The 13,854-nt window shown below is 42.3% G+C and overlaps 1 protein-coding gene across 6 annotated transcripts in view; it reads left to right on the forward strand.

Moving 5' to 3' along the window:
- PDE4D (phosphodiesterase 4D) overlaps positions 1–13,854 on the forward strand; it is a 657,725-nt gene that overhangs the window by 600,082 nt on the left and 43,789 nt on the right. For 4 of the 6 annotated variants that reach the window (XM_059694587.1, XM_059694582.1, XM_059694584.1 and 1 more), the window contains exon 6: positions 11,967–12,079. In XM_059694587.1, coding sequence (XP_059550570.1) covers positions 11,967–12,079 — 113 coding nt within the window. Of the gene's footprint in view, positions 1–7,931; positions 8,675–11,296; positions 11,881–11,966; positions 12,080–13,854 lie in introns of those variants that run through there. The other 2 variants (XM_059694585.1, XM_059694588.1) reach the window with 2 other exon arrangements.

Below are 13,854 nucleotides of genomic sequence, written 5' to 3' on the forward strand. Positions count from 1 at the left end.
GATTGGATGAGCAAATGACAAATATGACTAGATATGCAGAGATGAGACCCTGAGGAGACTTCCTGACCAGCGGTGAGCGTGTGTAGGTGGCATCAACCACCAGGGTTGGGGAGGACAGACGGGTCCAGTGAGGTAGATTGTAGAGGGGCTCTCAGGAGTCTAACTGAAGTTTGGATGCAAACCTGTAGGTATTAAAAATACAGAATATGGTCTTGCGTGAGAAGATATATTATTATTATTATTGTACAAGGGGTGCTTTGGGAACATAAGGTTATGTAGGAGAGACTGAAAGAGGAAAAGACCCCTAAAAATAAACAGCTAGAATTCCCAGTAATATTTTTGTAGGAGTTTAAAAGCTAGACAAAAAAAAATGAGAGCTGTATGGAAATTTTTATTTTTTCCTATTCGTTCGCCAATTAAAGAGTAGGATGTATGGCGCTCTTTGAGGAACTGTGCTCCCTATTTGGTTGAGTCATTAGTAATTGTTAGGTCATTGGAGTCAGATATTTTTGGTCAGGCCAAGTTCCTCACAGGACATTTCATAGGGTCCAGTTGGTCCATGGACAGCTGAGATCATTTGGCCAAGGCCATTCCTGAGTAACCGTTGGAACCAGGAAAGGAATCTCTGTCTTTCGACGCCAAATCAAATAGTCTTTCCGTGACACCACATTAGCATTCTGGATTCCAGAAACACTTAATTTCTCTACCTTGAATGTGTAAGGTCTTTAAGGGCTTGTCTAAAACACTGCTCTCAGGAAGGTTCCTGTCACTTGTGCTAAGGACATAAACTTTTTTGTTTGGTCCTTAAAATGTTTAACTTTTTAATTAGTTGCCAAAATTTTGAAAACATACATTTTGCATTAAAATATCCAAATGTGAGGATTCTGTTGAAAAAATCTGAAGATCTGGCAACAGTTGGCCAGCATTCCCGCATGTGCCCTCTGAGGTCCCACCTGCTGTCCCAGCAACCCCGCCCCGCCGCCCCCCCGACCCCCCACACACACACCACCAACCACAACATTCATTCACATGACCTTTCTGGCTCTTGCAGGCACTTCAGTGGGTGACCTGCTTCATGTGTTCAACTGGGAAGCCTCTAGTGCCCTGAGGAAACTCACACGTTTGGAGAAATGATTTACAAAATATCTGCATATTAAGCAGCTCATACCTTAGAGATCTCTATGTTCTACTTACTTCGTCCTTGCAGTAGGAAAGTAGGGGAGTTTTTATTATAAAGTGGGAAGAAGAAAGAAAAGGGAGACTAACTTTTATTAGGTGATTCCTCAGCTAGTGTTTTCAAACGTACTGGGAGATTATAAAATCAATTTGGTAGGTCACAGTCAAGATTTTTAAATTAAGTAAAATAGAAAACATCAGAGTTGAGTCACAGATAGTAAGGGTAAATAGTATTTATTGTAAGTTCTATTTCAATTATTTATTTGTATATATTGATCAAATATAAATTAGTATATATGTGTGTATACTATTTCAATTATATATAGATTCCCTTTATATTGCATATATTTCTTTTTATTTCACTTAAACTTAAATTCATGATTTGTTAAACAAAGACTATAAACAAATTTTGCCATAGCTATTATAATATATAATTCACTCCCTCCCCTACCTTTTAAACAAATACAGGTATCAAAGCATTCCTGTATTGTACATATTTTTTATACTTGGAGTCAATACCCACACTTCTTCAAAAAGGAGCACAATTAACAATAGTATTCATTGTACCTACTTGAAACAGTATACTTGTCATAGTACAAAATATATTTCTTATAATGGCTCACTATCTAAGAAATTTGAAAGCCACTGCTTCATCTCACTTAATCTTCCCCCCCAAACTCTATGGGCGCATCCTGGGCCTTCAGAAGAAAACAGCAGCCTCCGCAGGCATTGAAGTTTCCCATCATTTTTGCTGCTTGGAAGATGTCAAAAAAAAAAAAAGACAGAAAAAAAGGAATGGTCTGGTTATGTGGGGCTTGACACTGATAAAGAAAGGACAGTTTCAAGGTGGGTAGCCATGATTACTAGGTCAGCAATAACAAGTTATGAAAACAAAATATAAAGACCGAAATTAGAATGTGGACCCAAATATCAAGAAGCTGCTTCATTGGTTAGATTTGCAACAAAAATTTATATGAAAAAAAAAATTCATTCCAGTGAAATAGTGGGAAAGCATAGTAGTGTTAGCAAAACAGCAAAATTCATAAAACTTAAAAATTGTACTTCAAGAGTTAAGATATGTAATGCTATTTAAAATATAGTATATAGTCACCAGAAGGACATACTATTACAATTAATTTTAGTGGCTATCAGACTTGTCTTAAATAAAAAACCTTCTGCTCATATTAATAGCTAGTGATCTTGGTGCAAAATGTCCACACCTTAAATAATTCTAGCTAAAAAATTATATATATATATATATATACATATATGATATGTACAGCCATTATGTGTTCAGACAATGGAAAGAAAAATGCTATGCAATTTCTTTCTCTGATCAAGGAGCTGTAATTTCAGCATAAACCTGGAATACTCAAAATAAAATTTGGGTTTACAAGATCAAGGCATGGCAAGAAGTATCCAGATTTCTGTGGACACTTCAAAAGCTAATCTTAAGAATGAAATAAAGCATGAATGGCATGCTTTATGCATCTTGCTTAATAAAACAACTGCAGTTGAAATTGTGTTCATTTTCAGTGAGATATAGGTGCTGACTACTCCTAGCATCAAAAATATGTAGAGAATTGTTTTTCTAGCTTGGTGCTCCCTGGGGAAAAGCACTATTCAATTTGCTGTCATAACTGCTTTGCCCGTCTGAGGACTGACACATCAACCCTTTTGTGGGCCTTCCCTTGAAGCACTGGTGAAGTTCCCCCACAGCCAGGCAGGGACAACTCACCATTGCTGGCCCCAGCGCAGTGCTATACAGGGCCCAGGTATGAGAGAGGGTCTGGACAAGGGAAGGCTGGCATTGCATAAGACCAAGGACTCTGGGCAACTGATCATTTGCTCCAAACTGGACAAGTCCGAGTTCTAAGAGCAAAGAGGCATTGCAAATCTTACTTTATGTTTTGCTAGACACAATGTAGTTTCTGAGAAGTGTACAATTTTATGGAAAGCAATAAATGGATTCTAGCACTGCTCCCACCAAAAAGAAGGAGGAGGAGGAGGAGGGAAAGAGAGGGGGAGGGGGAGGAGGAGGCGGCGGGGAGAAGGAAGATGGGGAGGAGAGAAATGACAGTTAAAACCAGCTGTTATGTATTACATGTAACAGACTTGATAAATATTTATAATTTTTAACAAGTCATGCATTTAAGTAGAATTCAAACCAACAAAAATGAAATAGGCATGCGGATATGTGATTTTTAAATTAAAGTTAGTCTTAAAATTCAAATAAAATATGGAGAATGGCCTGGGGGGCGGGTGGGGGGAGGCATCCTTCTGTGGGATGTATTTTTAGCCCTATTTAGAAAAGAGAAAACCAAGGTACAGAGAAGCTAAATAATTCACCCGTGGTTGCTAAGTTGCAGAGGCCAGCATTTGAGCCTAGACCTCTATTCCCTATGTCATGCTCTTTCTATTGCTCATAACTGTCCTAGCAGCCCACTGAAGTGGATACCCCGAGAACACTGCTTACCACTTGCTGTGCGTCTGCACTGCTGCAATGGATTCCGATCTCCCTCCTGCTACCAGTGCACTCACCCAGTTCCCACCATCTCCATTAGCTCAAGGCCACACATTTAAGTATTCAACTCTACTTCCCTTCTCCTCCCTTCAAGGAGGCTACTCCATCCAGTCTATTTACCGCCCACACATGTAACCCTTATCCAGGCTCCAGACATTTCTTCTACCTGAAAAGAATGCTAGCTGACTCCCTCCTCCCACAGCCATTCAAATCACAGACTTCATCGTCAAAGACGTACATCCTGGTTCGCCTTCTTCCTGGAGCCCTGTACACTGCACTACAGTCCATAAAGTCCCCTCCTTCTGGGCTACAATAGCACTCAGAGCTGAATGATTTCTACGTCACCTTACGCTGTCTCTAGGCAGCAGCTGGTCATGTGGCTGGTTTTCTCAGCAGGATATTATAAGTTCCTTCCCAGGCCCAGGTCACTGAATCTTTCATGTTCTTGTATTTCAAAGCAAGAGAACATCAGAGAGGCTCAGTAAATATGTATGGGGTTTCTTGACTGCTCTCTTTCTGGGGAAAAGAAAGAGAGGAGGGAATGGAAAGAGGCAGATTACTCTCTGACCAGTCTCTCAGCAGTGCAGGAAGGCCTGAGAAGGGGAAATAAGATATTGAAGGTTGGATTTAGAATATATGGAAACCTACAGAACTCAAGTAGTGTGTTTATGTTTTTGGACTCACCTAACATGGTACAGGACAAAGTTTTCCAAAGTGTGCTGTAAGAAATGATAGTTTTATTTAAAAAAAAAAAAGTCTGATGTCAAATAAATTTAGGTTATACTTGTCATTAAATGGGTCTCTTTGCTGTAGAATTTCTAGATTTTGGTAGGTTCATGTCCACGATAAATCACTGCCAAAGAGGCTACGTAGTCAACATTTCCCAAACTTGTTTAACCACAGAATTCTTTTGGTAAAGAGAATCTTGTAGGAATACTGTTCATATGAACATTCTTTGGGAAATGTTGGCACGGTCCTCCCAGCAAACCCACAGTAAGTGGTGCTCTTTCATTAGCCAATGACATATATTCCACATTTTTTTTTTATACATAGTAACTTTGCATGATTTGGTGTGGTCTTGACTATTCTAGATCTTAGATTTTTCACTCATATGCAGCCCAGAGCTGGTTGATATGTGAGGGTTCATGGTGATGATAGAAACATAGTAACTGGTTTAGGACTGAGAACCTGTGAGAAAGAAGGAACCTCTCATGTATTAAATGCCTTATTGCAGATAAAACTTATTTAAACAACCTTGTAAGTGGTTCTCCGATTGGCAATGGCACATGTTTACCCTCCATCTCAAATGTCACCTCCCATCCTCCACATAAGTTAACCCTTCAGTTCATCCTTAGTGACTCGAAGCTAACATTCCTTTTTTCAGAAAGCTTTCCCAGACCCCTCACAGGCTGTGGCAGGGGACACTTTCCATGTCCCCTTTCTCTGCCCTGTGCTTACCTATACCTACTACCTGGTTTTAGTGGGCAACTTACATACATGCTTCCTCATTAGACTATGAGCTTCTGGAGACCCAAAGTCATTTCCTTACCTTTGGGCATTCAACATCTAGCACATAGCAGGTGTTCAATAAAAGAAGATCATCATAACCAGTAGAGTGGAAAGTCTTTGAGAATTAGGCAGAGCTTTCAACTACCTTGTTCAATGCTAAATCTCCATCATTTAATGCAGTGCCTGGAAAAGAATCAATTGGGTGAGCAATGCAAGGTTTTTTCACTCAGGGTCTCTCACTTAAACTAAAATAATCTATAAGGTACATTTTATTATCCCCAATTCACGGGTGAGGAAATTAAGGCTTAAGAAAGATTAAGTGATGTGCCAGGAATTATGGCTTGTATGTAGTAGAAGAGATTGGAATTTCCCTCTTCTCTTCCAGTGTCAGTCAAGGGATAATACTGCTTATAGTCTAACACAGGTCATATGGAGTCTGCAACCCAGATTGTCGGATTAACCTTGGCTCAAATCCCGACTCCTTGGACAAAAGCCCTCCCTGCTCTTAACACTGACTTCCACAAGATTTCTCCTCTTTCTTTGCGTCGTCTCTTCAGTGTCAACTCAGGCTGACATTTCAGTTTGGGCCAATTCGGCCTCCAAGCTCAGTCCCTTCACTGGGTTAAAACAAAACAAAGAAAATCTCTTTATTTCAGGATTTTATGCCATCGGTAACTTTATTAAATATTTGAAGGAGAGAGTGATTTATAGGGTGGAATCACCCTGTCCGCCAAGTTGACTCCTTACACACACACACACACACACACACACACACACACACACACACACTTCTGAAACAATCGGCATAGTCCTATGTAGAAGAGATCACAGATTAGTTCCATCCAAACCAAGGCTCCTTAAAGTCACATCTTCTATATAAGTATCCTTATCAAACACTTTCTTGCAGGCAGGCTCTCCCTGAAAGAAATTCTGATGAAAAGTTATGGTGAATACAGTATGATTAAAATTTCAGTGACTAGAAGACTATAGTTTTTAAGAGCAAAGAAGTCTATCCACTTACAAGTCACATTGGGAAGTCCTTTTCTATTCATGCCTGACATATCTTGTGAACACATGCCTATGTATACTTTTAATTCTGAGATTGTCTTAGATAAGAAGAATCATCAGAGAAGCAAATGTTCTATAAATTATTAATTTTACTCTACCAATAATATGGCTGAAGATAATGGTCTCACTGACTTCAGCCTTGCCTACTTCAATCCTATTTATTCCAGAGCCCTAGAATTTCCCATCTAATTAAGATCAGAGCCTATATCACACAGTACTCTGAATCACTCAGCAGTTCCCACTCTTGAGGTTCAGTCCAAAGGCCTTACTGGCAGATGCCTGACAACACCTGCATGGCCAGTGTCTGTGGCTTTCTCCAGCCTCTTTCTCCCTGAGCAAGGCCCTGCTCATGACAGTTCCCTTCTCCGAATACACATGCACACATACCTTACTGAATATAGGCCCGCATGTTTGCTCATATTTTTTTCTCTAAAAAATCCTTCTTACCCTCTTATCTCCTATTTCATTCTTTTGGACTCAGCCTTCTCCCATTCTACCTCTGTCCCAGTCTGATTTAAATAGCTGTTTTTTTAATTCTCCCATAGCCCATGTGTTTTCTTCTTTTGAATGCTTTCTATTTGCTCCATTCTAGACCCCAGGGTTTCCTTGGGTAAGATACACTCTTTTAATCATCTTGTTTTTACCGACTCTGTTAAGTACATGACACCAAGTTCATTCTAAATACACTACTGATGCTGCTAGAAGTTGACTTACTGTTAGTACTAGAAGTCACTGAAACCCAATCTTGCATTTATTTCATTTTAAAGTTCAGCTAGAGCCTTAGGCAAAGCACTAGGGGGGAAAAATCATAAGATAGTGAGAAGCTAGAAGGAAAAAACTCAGAAAATTATGCACAGCTTCCCTTTGGAGGATTTTTGAAGTAATAAGTGAAATATTATATATTTCATAAGATTTTAAAATACTTCAAAACAAGAACTTTGATGCCAGAAATATACTTGGCCCTGAGAGCAGCCTGCCACTGGCAAGCTCTGCTTAAACCTGTTACATGTACACATTGAAAATGAATCCAACTCCTTCATGTATTTCCCATCAGATAAAAGGCATAGAGGAGGGGGAAACGTCAGCAAAAGTTAGAACTAACCTGCACAAATCTTTCACTATAGCGAACTCAGGGAGGGACTAGCTCAAAGCAGTGCATGAAATAGAAATCATTTTTCTCCAGTTTTGCCTACTTCAGATACCATCGACTCCATCCTTAGGAACAAAGAGAAAATTTTGGTGGGAATTAGGGGAGGAGAAGTTGGAATTGGTTAGGAAGATATACTTTTTTATTTTAAGAAAAATCTAAATCAGCTATTATAGCTTGTTTTTTAATTAAGTGTAAGCAAATGGTGTTCGTAGTAAGTGATTTGAGGGGGGGGGGGGGAGGGGGGTGGAGGCTGTTCTCTTCATTTACACCAATAGGCTTATCTAGGAATTATGACAAACTTATACAGACCTTTAGTCATTCCAGTGTCGGTAAAGCCAACATCCACATAGTAACACATCACGTAGAGTGGATCTTTTTACCTCAATGGTCAACATTGCTTAAGTTGTGGGTAAGAGTAAATTGCTAAACATTTCACAAGAAAACGACCTCAACCCCTCGCTAACTGCCGTGGCTCTGAGGCCATTCCTTTTTTCTTTTGCATAGGGAAGCTGCTGCTTCAGCATCTCCGCCCGGAGCCCCTGGCACCAGTTCAGGCCATGTGTCAGGGGAACCCTTGATCGCATCACAATGACGGAAGCCAAGTGCTAGCCTGAAAGAATTCAGAACTGTTTGTTCACAGAAGATCCCGAGTAGAATCACGGGCGTTCCATAGTTCAAGGGTGCCTTGAAGAAAGCCATGTAGGAGGAGACTTCCAAAGGCTCGAGTTATTTCTCAGTTGCTGCTCCATTGCACTCTCCTAGCTTTTAAGAAATTTCACCAACAGTTGTTGATTGGGAATTTTTCTCCCTATAGTTAGTTCCTTGATTTAGCAAGATTTGGGACAGTTAAAGAGAAGAATTTTCATACATTTTCAAGGAGTACCACAGTGAATACTACTCTCTGGGGAGAAAAGTATTTTATTAAGGAATACAGTTTGTGCTTTTGGTAAAATCCAAAATTAAACAAGCTCACTGTTTGTGTCCTGCTATTGATGACACTTAGGTGTGTTTGTGTAGTGTGGTGATTCAAGTTCCTGTAAGATAGTTGGCAACTTCACCTTAAGGCTTTTCAGTAGGGATGAAAAGGTCAGTAACTCAATTTCTTAGAACATGTGGGGTTAAAATTCCTAAAAGTTAAGATTTAATAATGATCCTGAAAAACTGTGGTTAACCATATTGCCTATAAACCTAGGAATTTGGAAAAAGTAGTATTAGTTCTATGCTAATATCAACCATAATTCTTTATTTGAGTAACAGTTTTATAGAACAAACTGTTCTTTGCTGTGATTAGTAATTATTTTCTCACTTATTGGTAAATAGATGGGCTCTGTTCATTTTTTTTTTCCATTCTCCATATTTATAAGGTACATGCAGAAGATGGTAGAACTTAAAATACATCTATTACCACATTATGATTGTACCCAAATGTTGATTGTCTAGGATTTGGACATAAAGTAGATCTTCTGAAATAAGTTGTTCCCATTGTCCCTGTACTTCCTTCTTAAGAGCAATCCTGTGTTGAAGTGCATGTTTTGAAGCATTGGCTCTCAAGAATTACATTTCTATTATGATTAAAAAATAAACAGTGAAATATAATATCTGGTGCCACATCCTGTTAGGCCCAAGGCCTGTGTTTCTGAAAAGCTTTGAGAAGTTGAAGATGGGAGGGGATTACTTACATAGGAGCTCAGACTTTTGGAAGAATTGGAGTGCAGGGAAGAGGAACATGGAAAGCCAAGTCTTAGCGGTATGGAGAGGGGATTCCTGGCTTCTGATGTAACTAGTGACTGGAAAGATGACAGTGAAAAATTCTTGACACAATGATTTTGCATCTTTAACCCACTGGACATGCTAACAATGGGCAGATTACCCAAAATAAGTCAATTTCTTCTTAAAATATCCTAAATCCCTATTTTATACAGTAGAGAGATGAAAAAAGCAAAACCAAAACCATATAGCCCTGGCTGGGTAGCTCAGGTGGTTGGAGCATTGTCCCATACACTAAAAGGTTTCAGGTTTGGACTCCAGTCAGGACAGAGGCCTAGGTTGTGGGTTCAATCCCATTCGGGCTCCTATGGGAGGCAACCAATTGATGTATCTCTCTCACATTGAAGTCCCTCTCTCTTTCATTCTCTTTCCCTTTCTTCTTTCCCCTCCCCCCTTTCCTCTCTCAAATCAGTGGGGACGTATAGTAGATATACTACCATCACAACTAGGTACTGCTGTGCTTGCATATGGAAGGTGTTAAGTACAATGAAAATAAGTTATGGTCATAGGCTTAATTATAATTTATGACCTTAAGGGTATGGGATTACAAGGGACTTTCTACATCATGTCTTTGTGTAATGTTTCAATTTTTATAACAAGCATGGTATGTTTTTTATATTCTTATAATCAATCAGGGCAAGGCTATACAGATAAAATATTTTATACTTACTATTTTAAATTATCTTTAAGGTTGTTCCTTTTGTTAGAGATAAAAGCTCCAGTCTTACATTTTATAACTCACCTGGCAAGGTTTAGGCAGTTGTTTGTTCACCTCGAGTCTACATTTACAGAGATTGGTATAGGAGGGGCAAAAAACACAGTAGAATAAAAGAGGCAAATTTTAACCTAGAGTTCTCAAAGTGAATAGCAATAGTTCAAGAATCCTTGATAACAATGAACCACGCAGTACATGTAACAAATACTTGAAAGTTATTCTAACTTTTACAAATGATATATAAAAACTTACCTGGAAAATGCCAGGAGCTTGAGATTCAGTCCGTGAAATTCTTTACTGTGCTGCTGATCATTTACAGAGCCTACATTTCAAAGGCAGAATTTCTTCCCCTATATTACCTTGTAGATTCCAAGACAAAGAAAAGCCATCTCACCAACTTCACTGTAAGCTTTTCAATGTGTTCTTTCTAACTGAAAATAACAAAGTTTTATAAGATGGACTCTTGGGAGTTGGATTATTTTTCCCGGGAGAGGTTTGCTTATCCGCAGGCTAATGTAGCGAAGTTCTCCATAATTGATGTGTTTATGGAGAGTGCCCATGGTCCCCAGGTCAGCTTTTGTAAATAGAACCGGCTTTCATATATAATGTTTTCATTTTTCTCACCTTTGTAGTTTATTCTGTGCATGGTGAATAGAAATACCCTGCCAGCCTTTTCCCCTTGGCATCCCAAGACCATCCTGGTCTCTGATTTGCAATTCCACAGGCGACTGGAGCACATATGCAGGACATGTGTCAATTGCCTGTACTATGTGGTGCATTCACACGGCTGCTGCTTTAAGATAACTCCTGGGCAATTCTGAATATGAAATTACAGCATATTGTCAAGTCTCAGCGTCCCGACCCACAGCTTTGCATGTTTTGTTTGCTTGTTTATGTCCGCCCCCAACATTTAGTCTGGTGCTTAGCCGGGACTGGGTACTGACAAAGTCAGGTCTTGATAGAAATGCTTTTATTCCCACAACCACCCTGTCCTCATTGAAGTAGGCAAATCCTAAACCCTCAGAAACGAAGGTTAAAACACCCTAAAACCCAAACGCTCAGAAACGGTGGCGCGGGTCCTAAGTAACCTTGCGGGTGCCGCGCGGCGGGTCTCCCGCGAACTCTCCCAGGTAGCCAGCTGCCAGTGGCCGAGGCGATGAGGCTCTGGCTTTCGGGGAGACCCGGCGGGGGCTCGGGGTCGGCGCGGGGCAGGTGCGCGGCCGCGCGTGCGCGCCAGGTCCCCCCGGAGCCCCGCGGGCGCTCCACGCCGGGTTTTCCGCCACTCCCCTCGCGCAGACCCACCGCAGCCCCGCAGGCACCGCGCCCGCGCCCGCTCCCCTCCGCCTGGGCTTCAAAGCCAGCCGCGCCGGCTGCGCGGGGGGATGCCGCGGGCCGGGCCGGGCTGTGGCTGCAGGCGCTCGTTTCGTAGGGAGTTGAGGAGGGGCCGGGCCCGCGGGGGGCCGAGAGGGGCGTGAGGGGGAGTGTTCCCGGAAAGCCGCGGCGATGGAGCGCTGCGCCCGCCGCCCGCGGAGTTGAGAAAGAAAACAGGAAACGTGGTGGCCGCGCACCCGTGGCCGCGGCTGATTCATTCGCCCCGAGTGAGGCACGGCCGGCGGGGCGGGCGCGGAGCCGCGGCGCGGGCTGGCCGCCGGGGCGATCGGGCGCTGGACCAGCCGCTCCCCCGCGGGGCGGGCTCCGAGGCGCACGCGCCACCCCCTTCGTCATCCTCAAGGACTAGGACTCCGACCCGCCGCGCCGTCTCCAAGTCGCATCGTGGTCTCCTGGCCCGTGTCTCCTCCGCGTAAAAGTTGGCTCGCCGCACTCCGCGCGCCCTCCGGACGCCGAACGGAGACGCCAAGCTGGAGAGCCCGTGCCGTCCCGAGGCCGGCTGCCCCGCTAGCAGAGCGCCCGGCTCGGCAATATGAAGGAGCAGCCCCCATGTGCGGGCACCGGGCATCCGAGCATGGCGGGGTACGGCAGGATGGCCCCCTTTGAACTCGCTGGCAGCCCCGTGAAGCGCTTGAGAACTGAGCCCCCCTTTCCCTATCTCTTCGCAGAGGAGGCCTACCAGAAACTGGCCAGCGAGACCCTGGAGGAGCTGGACTGGTGTCTGGACCAGCTAGAGACCCTGCAGACCAGGCACTCCGTCAGTGAGATGGCCTCCAACAAGGTAAGGCCCTGCTCCGCTCCCACGGAGGTCCGGAGGCGGCTGGTTCCCACGCTGGTGAAGCCACCGTTCCCGTGGCCCCGGGAAATGTATGCAGATTGTTGGCAGTTCTGCTCCCTCCGAGGGAGGTCCCTGATTCTGTGCCTTCCCTCTCTCTTCCACTCACTCCAGATAAAGGAAACATTTTGCAAAAGTAGCTTTGACATAGTTGATGGCAGTACCTCCGGGACACAGTGGTTTTTTGGGGGGTGGCAGATGGGAAGACTCGTGACACTTTGCCCTTGCTGCAGAAACCCAGTCGAGTCCATGGGCATTGCATGTTTAAGGGTATTCTTGGGATTCCCAGCTGGAAATAAGAGTGGCTGGAGGTCAGTGCAATCTCTTGATGTCATCACTCAAACTGAACTTGGAACCTTAGCCCTCATTTATCTAGGGGTCAGGGTACCCTGTAAAAACTGACCCTTTGTATGTTCACTTGGCCATACCTGTCCAGAAGAAACGTCAGCGAAGATAGAAAATACCATTATGATCTTTACCTTGTTCCTTCCCTTGAGTCTTGGAAAGTCAATGGGGTGTTTGTGCCATATCTGCTAACGTGCCGGTCTTGGTGGTTAGTGGAGTTTGGGGGGATGAGAAGTAACCTTCAGTCTGGCTCAGCGGTAAAGCAAGGTAGAGTGTTGTCTGTTTTGCTGTTTTTCTCGGAATTCCTGTGGGGGTTTTTTTTGTCTTTAGTTGTATAAGGAAATAATTGATTATGTATGTTTTTATGAGTATTGGCTGAGGGGATAGGAAAGGAGGATGTTGGATGCAAATGGCCAGGAGATTCAACCAGTAAGGACTGGATAACTTTGTGTGACAATTAGTAACACAAAGATTAGTAACACTCTCTTAAAGATACTTAATTTTGAGCCACCTATTTACAAGGTCAGGAAGTGTATACCGTTTTACTGTTTATGTGCACATATTTTTCAGAGAGTGATGCTTTTTATTTTGTTTTTAGCCTGCTGTAGTTTTTATCCCACCTGTTTTTTTCTCACGCGGTTTTTAAAAATACCATAGCATATCAGCCACTTGTCTTATCTGTCGATAATGCTTACATAGACAGCATTGTTTTTAAATGAAACATTACCTGCAAATAAAATAAAAGGGACTCTCCAGTCACTGGCTGCAGGCACTAACCTACCCATAAGCATGCTGACTTACCCATAAGCATGCTGATCAAATGTAATTTTTTTTTTTTTTTGGTCATTTGGGCCTCATTTCTAAATTTGGTATGACTCTTCATTAAAATGATTGGTTATTGCTCTCCTACTCCCTGCTGTGGCATTAAGTGCCATTGTTCTCATCTGGCTTACGAATTCTTAGTTTGTTTATTAAATTTCTAAAATATAAATTGTTCATAATTTGATTCATAATAGCAGTGGACATAAGCTGGGTATCTCCATTGTCCTAGCTGCTGAATGGGACCATTCTGCCGGGCCTGCGTTCTGAGTTCTCTTCTCTGGTTAATTCTGTGTAGTAAAAGAAAGAGCAGAGCCTGAAGGCACCTGAAGGCAATTGCTTATGTTTTCAAGATGATTTGACTGTTATTTTTCAGCAAAATGAACCCATGCAGCTACAATTACTTTCCCCAAAAATCCATACTCTTATGATGAAAACTGTTTTCTGATTTAAAAATTAACATGAACTCTAATAATCCACTATATATGACAACTGTCAAGTAATTACCTTATCCACATTTTAAGATTTGAAAAATAAAACTTTGTCACAATAATTAC

This window comes from Myotis daubentonii, chromosome 4, assembly GCF_963259705.1.
Source record: "Myotis daubentonii chromosome 4, mMyoDau2.1, whole genome shotgun sequence".
In the NCBI taxonomy this organism is placed as follows: domain Eukaryota; kingdom Metazoa; phylum Chordata; class Mammalia; order Chiroptera; family Vespertilionidae; genus Myotis; species Myotis daubentonii.